At 37.0% G+C, this 15618-nt stretch overlaps 1 protein-coding gene across 1 annotated transcript in view; it reads left to right on the forward strand.

The window, feature by feature from the left end:
- Positions 1 to 15618, forward strand: part of CEP350 (centrosomal protein 350) — a 154187-nt gene that overhangs the window by 115199 nt on the left and 23370 nt on the right. The window contains 5 exon segments of the mRNA XM_021063750.1: positions 7131 to 7196; positions 7199 to 7261; positions 7264 to 7340; positions 9622 to 9766; positions 13862 to 14022. Of these exon segments, the coding sequence (XP_020919409.1) occupies positions 7131 to 7196; positions 7199 to 7261; positions 7264 to 7340; positions 9622 to 9766; positions 13862 to 14022 (512 nt within the window).

The raw sequence follows: 15618 nt of genomic DNA on the forward strand, positions 1-15618 counted from the left end.
TGGTTCCATATAAAATTTTGGATTGTTTGTTCTAGTTCTGTGAAAATGTCATGGGTAATTTGATAGGGACCAAATTGAATGTGTAGATTGCTTTGGGTAGTATGGCAAATTTAACAGTATTAAGTCTTCCAATACAAGAGCATTGAATATCTCCATTTCTTTGAATCCTCTTTAATTTCTTTGATTAATGTTTTATAGTTCTCATCATAAATGTCTTTCACCTCTTTCAGCTATTCCTTTTCTAGTATTTCATTGTTAGTATACAGAAATGCAACCAGTATCTGAATGTTGATTTTTATCCTGCTACTTTGCTGAATTCATTAATTAGTTTGAGTAATTTTTATATAGAGTCAGGGTTTTCTATATATAGTATCATGTTATCTGCATACAGTGACAGTTTTACCTCTTCTCTTCCAATTTGGACACCTTTTATTTCATTTGTTTGTTGGATTGCTGTGGCTAGGACGCCCAATACTATGTCAAATAAAAGAGGTGAGAGTGGGCATCCTTGTCTTGTTCCAGATTTTAGGGGGAAGGCTTTCAGCTTTTCTCTGTTGGGTATTACATTTACTGTGGGTTTGTCATAAATGGCTTTATGTTAAGGTATATTCCCTCTATACCCGCTTTGCTAAGAGTTTTGATCATGAATGGATGTTGGGTTTTGTCAAATGCTTTTTCTGCATCTATTGAGATGATCATGTGGTTTTTTACTTCTCTTTTGTTAATGTGGTGTATGACATTGATTGATTTTGCATATGTTGAACCATCTTTGTGAACTTGGGATGAATCCTACTTGGTCATGATATATGATCTTTTTAATACGTTGCTGGATCTGATTGGCTAAAATTTTGTTGAGAATTTTTGCATCTATATTCATCAAAGATATTGGCCTGTAATTTTCCTTTTTGGTAGCATCTTAGTCTGGTTTTGGTCTTAGGATAATGGTGGCTTCATAGAATGTCTTTGGGAGTGAACTTCTCTCTAAGCACTGCTTTTGTGGCATCCCTTAGATTTTGAATGATTGTGTTCATTTATCTTTTTCAATGAAAGTTTTTTCCAGATAAATGTCCAAAAGTGGGGATGCTAGGTGATGGTAGTTCTATATTTAGTTTTACTTAGTCCTCTGAGAAACCTCCATACTTTTTCCCATAGTGCTTGTACCAATTTACATTCCCACCAACAGTGAAGGAGGGTACCCTTTTCTTCACACCCTCTCCAGCATTTGTTATTTATTAACTTGTTAATAAATGATGGCCATTCTCTCTGGGGTGAGGTGGGACTTCATTGTAGTTTTGATTTGCATTTTTTAATAATTAGTGATGTTTTTTCATTAGTGAGCATTTTTTCATGTGCCTGTTGGTCATCTGTATGTCTTCTTTAGAGAATTTTCTCCTCAGTTCTTCTGCCCATTTTTCAATTGGGTTGTTGCTTCTTATTGCTGTTGAGTTGTATGAGTTGTTTGTATATTGTCTGAGAAATTCTTGGTTTCTCCTACTAGTATAAATGATAATCTTGCTGGATAGAGTAATCTAGGTTGCCAATTTTTCTGTTTTAGAACATTGACTATATCTTGCCAGTCTCTTCTGTCCTATAGCATTTCTGTAGAGAAATCAGCTGATAGCCTTATGTGGATTCCCTTTTAATTTACTCTTTGTTTTTCTCTTGCTGCCTTTAGAATCTTCTTGTCTTGAACTTTTGCCATTTTTATTATATCTTGGTTTAGGTTTGTTTGGGTTCATCTTGTTGGGAACCCTCTGTACTTCCTGTATCTGGATATCTGTTTCCTCTTTTAGATTTGGAAGATTTTTCAGCCATAATTTCGTCAAATATATTTTCAATCCTCAAACTCTTTTTTCTCCTTCTGAGATCTCTATCATGTGTAGATTGGCACACTTTATATTATCCTATAGATGTCTTATATTGCTTTCTTTTTTTTTTCTTTTCTTTTTTTTTAATTTGGCTTTCTGTCTGCTTTCCTAATTGGGTGATTTCCCTTATTCTGTCAAGTCGTTTATTCCTTCCTCTGCACCATTCGTTCTGCCATTCAATGCCTTGAGCTCAGCAAATGAATTTTCTAATTTTTGGCTCCTCCTTACACTTTCTGGTTTGTTTTTAAAGTAATATGTGTTACTGTTGATATCCGATAATTCCTTCAGTATTTTCATTACCTCCTTTTTTTTTTTTTTCGTCTTTTTGCGTTTTCTAGGGCCACACCCGCGGCATATGGAGGTTCCCAGGCTAGGGGTCGAATCAGAGCTCTAACCACTGGCCTACGCCAGAGCCACAGCAACGCAGGATCAGAGCCACGTCTGCAACCTACACCACAGCTCATGGCAACGCCAGATCCTTCACCCACTGAGCAAGGGCAGGGATCAAACCCACAACCTCATGGTTCTTAGTTGGATTCGTTAACCACTGTGCCACGACGGGAACTCCGAGTATTTTCATTACCTCCTTTTTTAACTTGGTGTCTATTAGACTGCAGAGATTTGTTTCATTGTTTCCTCCTTCAAGAGAATTCTCCTGTTCTTTGAACTGGGAATGGGTCCTGCACTTCTCATTTTGTTTATATTTTTCTTACCCTGTGGGTTTAGGGAAAGCAGTTATCTACTTGTCTTGGAGGGTTGTTTATAAGAGTGAGCATCCCTGGGTAGCTTATGTGAGTTTACTAGTTTTTTGTTGTGAAGTCTTCTTTGGTTTGGGTGTTTGGTGTCTGTTTCCTCAGTGTTTGGTGGCCTTTATCCCTTTGATAGAAGGTGTGCAGGTGCACAGCCTGTGTGTGGTTCCAGGGAGTTTATGGCAATGGGTGGTGCCTGGTCATTGGGCCCTCAGCAGTGGTGACAACCTACAGGGATATAGGGGCAGCAAGTGGCCCCTGGAATCAGGGCTCTTGGCAGTGGCAGTGACCCCCAAGGAGGTGGAGCCCTTAGCAGCAGCAACATTGGGGTGTGTGCCTTCCCAAGTTGCTGGCGACAACGGGCGGCGCTCAGTTGCAGAGTCCTCTGTGGCAGAAACCCCTGTGGTGACTGGGTGGCAGGCAGTGCCTTGTCTTGGGAGCCTCAGTGGTAGTGGGCCATGTCCACCTCTGAAGTATAAGAGGGCTGTGGCAGTTTGCATTTGTCCTTATAGCCCTCATGAAAGGTGCTCTGCCACCTGAGAGCATGTGTTTGTGTGCGCTGTGAAAGAAGTCCTCATTGTGGCTCTCCCCTGCACACACACTCCCCAACAGTGGCACCTTGCTTCTCTGAGAGGCCCAGGCCTCCTCCTGTACTCCCTTGGCTAGCCTCCTCAGGCTCTTTCCTCAACCCCAACTCTAGTTCTCTCCCTGGAACTGACATCCATAGCCTAGCTCCTACCCACGTGTTTTAGGCTGGGGTGCACTTGGCGGTGGTACCGATTGTGCGGTGCCCACCTTAGACTGGCTACTGTGCTTTTCTCTGAGGCTTTGAGGCTCCCCTTCTGTCCCAGCCGACCTCCCCACTAGTCAGTCTCCCCGTGTGTAGATTCGTTTCCTCTTTCACAGCTCCTTCTCAGGAATGCTGATCCTGTCTTGATTCCTTTTTTCTCTTCTCTTTCTCTTTTTTAAAACTTTTGTTCTACCCAGTTATGTGGATATTTTCTTGCCTTTTTTGGAAGTTTGAGGTCTTCTGCCAGCAGATGTTCTGTGAGAATCGTTCACATGTAGATTTTTTGTGTGTGTCTGTGTTTGTGGGAGAAGGTGAGTTCCACATCCTACTCCTCTACCATCTTGATCTCAGTCTCAAAGCCTGATTTTTTAAAATGCTGTTGATCACTTGAAATTTGGCTAGTAGAACTGAGGAACTGAATTTATTTAATTTTAATTTTAATTGATATTTAGCACCATGAGGCTGATGGCTATCATATTGGACAGTACCTACAGATTACTTTTACAAAGTTTTAGTGTTTTTTCCATTTCATTTTATGTTGCCTTACATAAGGATGTATTTTAAAAGAAATGCTGAAAATTGACTGAGGTAGTCCATATAGCTTTAAAAGTTTTCATATATTGCTAGACTCCTCTCTACATGTAACTTTGTCTTCGAAAGTCAGTGATACAGTGAGATACCACCTCACATCCGTAAGGACGGCTGTTTCCCAAAAAAAATGTTGATGAAGATTTGGAGAAATTGAAGCCTTTGTACAGTGCTGGTGGGAATGTAAAATAGTTGTAGCTGCTATGGAAATAGTACAGCAGTGCCTCAAAAAATTAAAAATAGAGTCACCATATGATCTAAAAATTCCGCTTCTGAATATATACCAAAAAGAATTGAAAGCAAGTTCTCAAAGAGATATTTGTACACCCATGTTTATAGCAGCATTATTCACAATAACCAAAAGATGAAAGCAAACGAAGTTTCTATCAAATAGATGAATAAACAAAATGTAGCATATACATACAGTGAATGTTATTTAGCCTTAAAAAGGAAGGGAATTCTGGCACGTGCTAACATGGATGAATCTTGAATACATTGTATTCAGTGAAATAAGCCAGTCACAAAAGGGCAGATATTGAATAATTTAGCTTATATGCAGTACCCTTGTAGTCCAGTTCAGAGAAACAGAAAGTAGAAGGTTGAGGAGAGAAGAGAATGGGAGGAGTTATTATTTAATGAGCATAGGGTTTCAATTTGGGAAGATGAAAAAGTTCTAGAGAAGGAAGTGACGGTTATAGAACAATGTGAATGTACTTAATGCCACCGAACTATACACTTAAATTTGACCAAGATAGTAAATTTTATGTTTTATACATATATTTTTTCATCTTTTTTTTTTTGTTGTGTGTGTGTGTGTGTGTCTTTTTCTAGGGCCACATCACGGCATATGGAGGTTCCCAGGCTAGGGGTCGAATCGGAGCTGTAGCTGCCGGCCTACGCCACAGTAACACAGGATCCGAGCCGTGTCTGCGACCTGTACCACGGCTCACGGCAACACTGGATCCTTAACCCACTGAGCTAGGCCAGGGATCGAACCTACAACCTCATGGTTCTTAGTCGGATTCATTAACCACTGAGCCACGACAGGAACTCCATATGTTACATATATTTTACCACAATTTTAAAAAATAGATCTTTTAAAAAGTCAGAATATAGGAAAAGGTCTAGAAAGACATTTACCTTTCCTACCTGATTGACATTGGTTTACCTTTGAGGTGTGGAAATTGGGCAGATGGAAGTGGTTGGAGATGAGCATGTGAAGTAATCATTGTACATCCTTCTATCCTATTTGAAGTTTGTTTGTTAAAAAACTACTTTCTTGTACTACTTATTTAATTTCAAAAATAAGGGAAAGGACAAAAAATGAAGATTTCCAAAATGAAATCTGCCGTAAAGATCAGATTGATGGGGTCCCCATTGTGGCTCAGCAGTAGTGAACCCAGCTAGTATCCATGAGGATGTGGATTTGATCCCTGGCTTTGCCCAGTGGGTTAAGGATCCGACATTGCCGTGAGCTGTTGTGTAGGTCACAGACATGGCTTGGGTCCTGTGTGGCTGTGGCTGTGGCCAGTTGCTGCAGCTCTGATTCAACTCCTGGCCTGGGAACTTCATATGCTGCAGGTGCAGCCCTAAAAAGTAAAGAAAGTAAAACCCCCCAAAAGTAAAGAAAAGAAAGACATCAGATTGGAGGAGCTTTGTGGTTCTCTCTCAAGAGGTTGTGGTACAGGTGAGGTTCATCTTTTTTTTTTTTTTTTTTTAGGGACCATACCTGCAGCATGTGGGTGGAGGTTGCCAGGCTAGGGGTTGAATCTGAGCTGCAGCCACTGGCCTACGTCACAGCCAGAGCAACATCAGATCTGAGTCGTGTCTGCAGCCCACACCACAGCTTATGGCAATGCTGGATTCTTAACCCACTGAGCGAGGCCAGGGATCAAACCTGTGTCCCCGTGGATGCTAGTCAGATTCGTTTCTGCTGAGCCACAATGAGAACTTCAAGTTCATCTTCTTTATGCAATTTTTATTTTGTTTGAACTTTTAAAATCAGTATATGTTGCTTATTGAGCAAAAATAAAATATGTTGAAGGGCTATAAAACAGAAATGTAGAGGATTCTTCTGTTCCTAATACATGAAATTAAATCATTTTCTAAACCATTTAAAATTTTACCCACATTCTATCTTGGAAAAGATGAATATTCATGAGGATTTTTAGAATTCCTACATTATTTATTCAACCATTCTGATTATACTACACATACACAATGTAAAAATATATTTTAAATTTTAAATCATCTTTGTTTATTAAAGCAAAACATTCTTTGGGGTATAGGAAGTTCTTTTGTTAAATGAATTTATTTTACAGATTTCAGGCCCAATATCATAAGTGACATTTTTGGAATTGAGTATATCAAGTGTTGTCGTTGGTATTGATACAAAGTGTGATATAACCTAATCCCATGGAGCATTATATCCATAGTGACAAAGTAGGAAAGCAGTGTACATTCTTCAGATTTACAAGTCTAATATCAAGAATTTTTTGTTTAGTGTCAAGAGTATTTTTTTTCTTAGAGGAGGCCATAATGGACAGGAAATTCCAGAGGCAAGACAGTGCTACAAATTCTGAAAGTACTAAGTAAAATTCATAGTGTATCTCCATCGAAGCAATTCATTCATTTTTATTGCTGTGTAGCATTTCATTTTATAAGTATACCACAATTTATTCATTCAGCTTTTGACTATTATAACAATCCTGCTAATAACTGTGCATGTTTTCTGCTGCATGTATAACAGATTTCTCTGGGAATGTATACTTAGGAGTGGAATTGCCAGATCATAGAGTGTCTCATCTTTGCCCAATACTCCCAAATGGTTTTCCAAAGTGGTTGGACTAATTTCCATCCTACGTGAAGATATCCAGTGCAGTTGCTCTACATCTTCACAGACATGCAGGGTGTCAGTTGCTACCATTGCTGCTTACATATTATATAATATAATCCTCTCAGTTCACATCAGCCCATATTCTTAGACTAACAGATGCTGTGGTAGATGAGATTCATTAAGTGATGGAATTAAAAATCATATCTAAATGACACTAAAAACAAATTTTAAGTGTAACAGATGAACATTTCCCTTGACCAAGATTGTATACTTTTTCTTGTTTTCACCCTGTCTTCTAGAAATAGTGAGTGAAATGGAATCTCCAGTACCTTCCTACTCACATCTACACAGTGAAAGCTCTATTCCAGAGAATTGGGCAGCCCCGCTGCCGAGTATATACCATCTGAGTCTATAGTTCAAGAGCAGCCTGGAGTCCAGATCACAGTGTACTTACCGAGGATATGGTTTTTTCACAAGAACTGGAATCTTCTACCTCTCCTAGTAAAAATGTAAGTTATTGTTTATTTATATCTTAAGGCTTCTTTAGAAAAAAATCTTGTCTGAAAGGTATATTATTAATAGTTATATTCTTGCTATTAAGGACAGCATAGACTATCACCCATACCTGTAACGTACAGTATATGACATTTGAGTAGAAATAAAGCTTTTCATTGACTACTGAAGATCTATAAATATATAAATTTTAGCTTTAATGGCAGTTATAAAATTATATGCTATTAAGTTTTTAATATTTAGGGGATAGCTACTTCAGTAAAAATAATATGTGGAACAAATACAAGTTCTTATTAAGGTCTGTGTTTTGTCATACAGTAGAAACAATAAGACCTTAATCCGTACTGGTGAGCCTTTTCTATAATTTGGTTAATAACTCTGTAAGTCTTTATCAGAATAGAAGTAATGGTTTCTTTCTTTCTTTCTTTTTTATGGCCGCACCTGTGGCATATGGAAGTTCCTAGGCTAGGGGAGTCAAATCGGAGCTGCAGCTGCCAGCCTATGCCACAGCAACGCCAGATCTGAGCCACATCTGCAACCTACACTGCAGCTCATGGCAATGCCAGATCCTTAACCCACTGAGCACAGCCAGGGATTGAATCTGCATCCTCATGGATACTATTCAGATTCTTAACCCACTGAGCCACAATGGGAACTCCATGGTTTTATTTCTTTAAGGCATATCTGGAATGAATAGAGAATCTAAATTAGACTAATGGTCACTATTAGAATAAAAAGGTTTTCCACATTTGTCTTTAATTCTATACATCAATTAAAAAAAAAACTCTGGTAAAAACTTAAACTAGCAACTTTTTTCTTTTTAAACTTGATTTTATAAAGTATATGAGAGGATTAGCATAACAGTATTAAATATTATAGGTGAACACAAACATTATTAAAGCCTCTTTGTGTTTAAAAAAAGAATCTACCTCAATTCAGAATGGAACATATAAGAAAATCAAAGCTAATGTGTCTTAAAGTTGCTTTTATAATTAAAAAGTAATACTGATTGAGTGCTAACTTCCCAAGTGCCAAGAAGTATGCTAAGTGCCTTATAAGTAGAGTATCCCAACAATAATACTTTTTTTTTTTTTGTCTTTTGTCTTTTGTTGTTGCTGTTGCTATTTCTTGGGCCGCTCCCGCAGCCTATGGAGGTTCCCAGGCTAGGGGTCTAATCGGAGCTGTAGCCGCCGGCCTACGCCAGAGCCACAGCAACACGGGATCCGGGCCGCGTCTGCAACCTACACCACAGCTCACGGCAACGCCGGATCGTTAACCCACTGAGCAAGGGCAGGGACTGAATCCGCAACCTCATGGTTCCTAGTCGGATTCGTTAACCACTGCACCACGACGGGAACTCCTCTTTTCAGTTTTATTGACATATAATTGACACACAGCACTGTGTGAATTTACCATGAACAGCCTAATGACATACAAGTATTGTAAAAGGATTACTACAGTAAGTTCAGTTAACATCCATCACCTCCTTGGGAGTTCCCATCGTGACTCAGTGGTTCACGACCCAACTAGCATCCATGAGGATGTGGGTTCGATCCCTGGCTTTGGTCAGTGTGTTAGGGATCCTGCACTGCCATGAGCTGTGGTGTAGGTCACAGATGCGGCTTGGATCCTGAGTTGCTGTGGCTGTGGTATAGGCGGGTGGCTACGGCTCTGATTTGACCCCTAGCCTGGCAGCCTCCATATGCCACAGGTGTGGGCTCACAAAAAAAAAAAAAAAAAAAATCCATCACCTCCTATAGTTACAAAAAAAAAAGTTTTCCTTGTGCTGAGAACTTTTAGGATCTGCTCTTTTAGCAACTTTTAGATATACCATACAGCATTGTTAACCGTAGTCATCATGATGTATGTTATGTCCCTACTACTTGTATGTCTCATAATTGGAAGCATATACCTCTTGACCAATTTCACCAGTTCCCCCCCTCTCCTCCCCACCTCTGGTAACCACAAATCTGATCTCTTTTTCTATGAGTTTGGGTTTTTTTGGATTCCATTTATAGGAGAGGTCATATAGTATTTGTCTTTCTCTGTCTGATTTATTTCACTTAGTACACATAGATATTTAAAAGCATACTTTCTATAGCCTTTTTTCTGTACCTTTAAAAATGAGATCCTTTGTATGATTTGCAAACTTGTTTCACTTTTTATTTCGTAGTTATTTAAAACTCCTTGTAAACGTTATCTTTAACTGGTTAGTATTTTAAATAGAATTTTACAACTATCACAAAATAATTCCCATTTGATTTTCTGTTTGAACAGTCACCTCCCAAAAGCTGTACACCTGTGTCAAAGCAGGAGTCTAGCAAAGCAAGTCACAAGACTGGAGGACAATGTCGTCTACCAATCAAGTCCCATCAACACTGTTATAGTTGGTCTGATGAGTCATTATCTATGACACAGTCAGGTAAGACTAACAAGGAGGAGCTCATTTCCTTTGCAGTATATTTGAATTCCTCTTTAATAAACTTTGTCTAACTATATCTGGTAAAGTGTTATTCTTTGTTTCATTTGTAAAGGCTTTTTTCTTGCCAAAATTGAATCATATGATTCTTTGCTTTTTGTTGATCATTATATTCCTAATTACGTAAAATATGATAAATCATTATATTCTTGGGTTTAATGGAGAGTCATTTATTTATCAGACATTTGTTGAATTTTTTCTGTGTGTTAGGCACTGCTTATGTGTTACCCTAGTGCTCTGTGTTTCAATTTGTCATACCAGACAACACATAAATTGTAACCAGACTTTACCCAGCATGTCTCCCCTATTAGAATTTAAACTGCTACAAAGGAGAGTCTATATTTTGTGTCAGCCCCCAGCAGGTACTTTGCATTGCCCATAGTAGACATTTATTAAGTGTTTCTTGAGTGATTTAATGATGACTGTGAGAGAAACAAGAAGTGATAGAACAGGAGAGCCTAAGTTTCAGAGAAGGAGCGGTAAAGAAGAGACTGCACATGGCAGTGGGAAGCATTATCTGTTCTCCCATAACCTGTCTTCTACTGTAAATCTCTGTAGTAATATATAGATTTGAAAGAATGAACAGCCTTTACACTAAAAGACTTGGTTCAAGGAGTGATCTTGGGAGGCATATCTAGACAGACAGTGTTTGGTTTCCAGAGGATTCTGAGGAAGATTAATACTTACTGAGTATATGTCTCTTGAACTCATTTTCAGTTTTCTTTTGAGAATAGGCATTTAGTAAAGGAAAAGTCAAAAATATTATTAATTTTTTGATCTTTGACCCTATTCTGTAACCTCTTTGTTTTCAGCATTTTAAACAGTAGTAAATCATGATGTTTTCCCTTGCCATATATAGATCTCCCTTATTCTTTGAATAACTGCATAATATTTCAAAGGGTAGATATGCCATTATTTATTTAACCATTTTCCTAATGACAATCATATAGATTTTCTCAAATTTTTCAAAATTTCAAATAATGCTATAATGAACATCTTTATTTTTATATATTCCTGTTGAATATTTCAGTAGGAATAAATTCTTAGAAGTGGAATTACTGGATCAAGCCAGTTGAAGAATGTTATCTGCCCTACTTATCTGTTGAAAATGATTAATATTTTTATATATTGCCTTTCATGTACTCTGGTGAAAAGTTACTGCCAGTAGAGTAACGTGTCAGTGGACCTAAACTTAGATACTTGGAAACATGGGTTCTCATCTTAACTCAGTTGGTGATTTTCTTCAAATGTCCGTCCCATATCAGATAATCTTCTGTATCTGTAGGAATGCAGTAATATCTTAACCATCCTTGCATGAGTTATGCAGCAAGGATTAGTGATAATATTTATAAGGTATTGTTTATTGGTAAAACATTCAAGTAAGAATAGCTCTAGAAAAGTAGCTCTGAGATTTCTCAACTTTAGACACCATCTACCTGTTCATGATGGCATCATTATTATGCAGTATTTATGGAAGTGGTAATTCAGTCAGCATGTGTCAAATAGTCAGAAACTTAATTTTTGATTAAGTTACTCTATCTTGATGTGTTTCAACAAACTGAAGTATCATTTACCTGCCACCTCTCCTGCCTCCCACCTTCCAAAAAACCCTATAGGTGAGAATTACGTAAAGACAGTATGTTCATCTAGAGAGTTGCCTGGATAAAAAATAAAATTTCTCAAGATTCTCTTAGTTATTACTGATGATAAACACTATGTAGTAATATTAGATTGGGGCAGATATAAAATGTATTCCCACTCACTCTCATAGACTTTTATTTAATCTCTAATTACCCTTCATTTGTACAATATTGGTTTCTTTAATATATAAAACTGTAAACAGTTCCCAAAGTCTTTCATCTGAAACTTGAAGTTTCTCATAATCTGCTCTCAAATCTTTATGATCATAGATGATAAAGGTATTTTTATTTTTAAAAATAACTGCTCACATATCTAGTTTTAAAAATACATTAATTTAAAATAATCATTTGGGGAACAAAAGTGAAACTAAGTCTGTGGGAGTATAATGGTCTCCTGTAAAGTGTTATCAAAGTAACACCTAAATTTTTAGAAGCGCATGAAGCCTATCAAGCTAAAAGTATACACAGCTTTAGAAGGCAGAAAGGTATGGGTTTATACTTCATTCTAGAAGGATTATAATTTTTAGCTCAGCCTGCAGTCCTACTACCCCCAATTGTTATACTAGAATTACCAATTGAATCACTGTAAAGCCTACCACTAATGTTCAGAGACTTTTAACTCTGAAACCAATTGATTATTTTCTTCAAAAGTTAAAAGAAAGCATGAGGAAGATATCCTATTCCTCATGCTTTCTTTTAATTTTTTCCATGCCTTTTTATAGTAAATATCCTCCAACTTCTGATTCCAGAAGCCACTGATCTCTTTTCTGTCACTATAAATCATTTGGCCTTTTTCTTTTTGGCCATGCCCCTGGCATGCGGAAGTTCCGGGACCAGAGATGGAACCTTTGCCACAGCAGTAGCCCAAGCCACTGCAGTGACAATGCCAGATCCTTAACCTGCTGTACCACAAGAGAACTCCTTCTTTTAATTTTTTTTAATTTAAATTTTTTCTTTTAATTTCTTCATATTCTCTTCTCACTACTACCTTTTTTAGCTTTAACCCAAAAAGTGTTCTATAAAATATGGCTACATAAAAGTGTTTGTTTTATGTGTACTAATACTACTGCCAATTATGAAGCTTTATGGTATTCCACGTACTGTGCTACATGCTGTATATACCTTATTTAATTTCCACATTAGTATTCAAACATCTTACCAATTATTAGTAGTAGATCCAGAGTGGAAAATGGCCTTTATTATTACTTCATATTATGAATATTGATCAATAAATCATGAAGTTTGGCCATGCTAAGGGCTCAGTCTGATGCCCCTCCCAATAAAAGATGGGTATAACTTTTCTTAGGTTAGCATTATCCAGGACATTAGTTAGGACATCAGTCAGTTTTCCTAATGTAACATTAGTCCTAAATTAGGACTTGGGTTTCATTCTTCTAACCCAGATATTTAGATCACATTTCAAAAAAATACTATTATTTACTGAAAATAAATTCTGTGACTAATTCTATGCAGTTTAATCTGAAGTATTTGAAAAAAACCTGGTTGTTTATGGTATAATGTTATGGTGTACATCTGAGTCTTCAGATTATATGCAATAGTATTTCTCTTGTAAGACTATTAAATGTCTCACTCGCCATTGGTGTATGGAAATAAAACTATTGTGTTATTCAAGGAGATGTAAGGAATAGTCATTTTCATTCTTTGTAATTTCCATGTGTAGCAAAATAAACAGTATCTTTAAATGATACTCATTTTCATAAGATGTGCATGATACAATTAAATGTCTTTTTCATTATTTTGCTATGACTGGACACCTGCTTTGTATGTGCACATATATGTGTCTGAATTGTTGGGAAGAAAATAAGATTTGTCTAGCTTCATTCAGTTATTTTAAATATTTTAAGAACTTCCAAAGAAAGGTTACTGCAGAGTATGTTTCTTTATAATTTTTTTCTTTCCTTGTATGTGATAGTAAGATGTCAGCTGATGCCTCAAAGTCTAAAGCAGTAAAATTCCAGTTTGATTTTAATATGACTTTAAAACTATCTGTAATAACCAAGAGGAAGTGCAATTAAATAGGGCTATGTTGTCACCGGGAAATAAACCGTTACAGAATGTGCAAATTTTACTAACCAAAGGTTTTTCAACTTCAGTCTCTTTATCTTATCAAGACAGGGTACCTTGAGAGTTATTTGCATTTTCAAATAGTGCGGTTAGAAAGTGAAAATGAATAGGAAGACAGATTTAGGGAAAAATAAATATGGAAATAAATAGGAAAACAGATTTAGGGGAAAGGATGCAGATCACTAATTTTTTCAGAAGCTCAAATTTTGATATTTTAGATATAAGGTTGACTTTACATTGGTGTTTTTTATTAGTAGTTACTGACTTCATTTTTAAGTTAAAATTAAATAAAAAGATTTTATATCTCTTTCAGAAACTACATCTGATCAGAGTGACATTGAAGGTAGGATCAGAGCCCTGAAAGATGAGCTGCGCAAAAGAAAATCAGTTGTGGACCAGCTGAAGAAGGAACAGAAAAAAAGGCAAAAGGAAAGACTAAAAGCCCAAGAAGCCAGTCTGATCAAACAGTTGGAGGTTAGACATAGGATGAAAGGGGGTTTCATATCAAGGCTAATGTATATGTGACTGTTTTTAGTATTGTTAATAAAGTAATTGTTTAGGATTTTTCACTCTGTTTGCCACGTTTAACCTAAAAGATTTAGGGTTTTTGTTTTTTGTTTTTTGTTTTTTTTTTTAAGAAGAAAAAAATCTGAGGCTATCTAAACAAACTCCTACTTGAAACATTAAATATTAAATTAAATGTTAAGTATTAGATCAAGTATTAAAGTAAATAGTATTCAAGTAAGGTTTTTTTTCCTAAATAAGAAAGATTAAGACTATGAAAGAAAGATTGATATCTGTGTCTTACGCAAAGAGCCATTAGACGAATAATCTTAGTTATTGGAACTGTTACTGCCTTTTTTTTTTTTAAATAAGCAGCATGATGTTTCATGCCACACAACTTATTAGTATGACTCTGTACTATTTGAATGGCTCCTAAATAGTAACTAATTTGACTTCCCTTCCAAACTCTAGCAACCGTCCCTGATTTCTGCCCCAGTCTGGAAGCCTGGTTTTTATGTTTTCTTCAATCTGTTTTCTCCTATCCATTCAGTCACCAAATCCCATTGGTTCTTTTTTTTTTTTTTTTTTTTAAATAAATCTTCTTGCTTGTTCCTTTCCATTCCTACTACCATCAGGCTATCTGGGGCCCTTGTGACCTCTTTGGGGCCCTTGCCTCTGTTGTATGCGTAGCCTCTTAAATCTCCCTGCCTCTAGGTGCTTCCCTAGAACATACTTGCATTCTGCCAACCTGGTGTTCCTATACCACTTTCATTATAGAATTGGTCTGAACCTCTTACATAAGAAACCCTTCTAATGGCCTCACCAGAGATCATTCAGCTTCTACCCATATACTTCCAATAATAACAAATTTCAGATTTTCAAGGCAGCTGGTTTCACCGTTGGACTGTAGGTGCTTCAGGAGTTAAAAAACTCATTATGTTTAGCCAAAATTTCTGGGTTTTTAATTATCCTGTGTGGTAACACCAGACATATTTCTCCTACATTTATTAATTTAATCATCAGATGTTCAGATACCTGTTTATGTGCTAGGAACTCAGCTAATTACTTTTTCATTTTACCCTCAAAGCAGCAAGGTGTGGATATCCTTGTTTAACAGGTGAAGAAACTGAGTTTCAGTGAGATTAATGATATCTAGAGAAACACAGCTCACATGTGTTAAAAGTAGGATTTTAGTCTGGCTCGGATTCCAAATTCTGCACCCTTATTACCATTATACTACACTATCTTCCACATAGAAAATAGACCTGCTAACAGATGTGGAGAAGATAGTCATTTATACAGGTACACACTACAGAGACGGAACAGGAATTGTAACTTGCTTAAATGTTTAGAAGTAAGAAAAGTGGTTCAGATTCAGTGGCTATGGAATTCCGTCATGGTTCAGCAGTTAATGAACCCAACTAGCATCCATGAAGACACAGATTCTATCCCTGGCCTCACTCAGTGGGTTAAGGATCTGGCATTGCCGGGAGCTGTGGTGTAGGTCACAGATGCAGCTTGGATCCAGAGTTGCTAGGCCAGCAGCTGCAGCTCCAATTCCACCTC

This window comes from Sus scrofa, chromosome 9, assembly GCF_000003025.6.
Source record: "Sus scrofa isolate TJ Tabasco breed Duroc chromosome 9, Sscrofa11.1, whole genome shotgun sequence".
NCBI classification, from domain to species: domain Eukaryota; kingdom Metazoa; phylum Chordata; class Mammalia; order Artiodactyla; family Suidae; genus Sus; species Sus scrofa.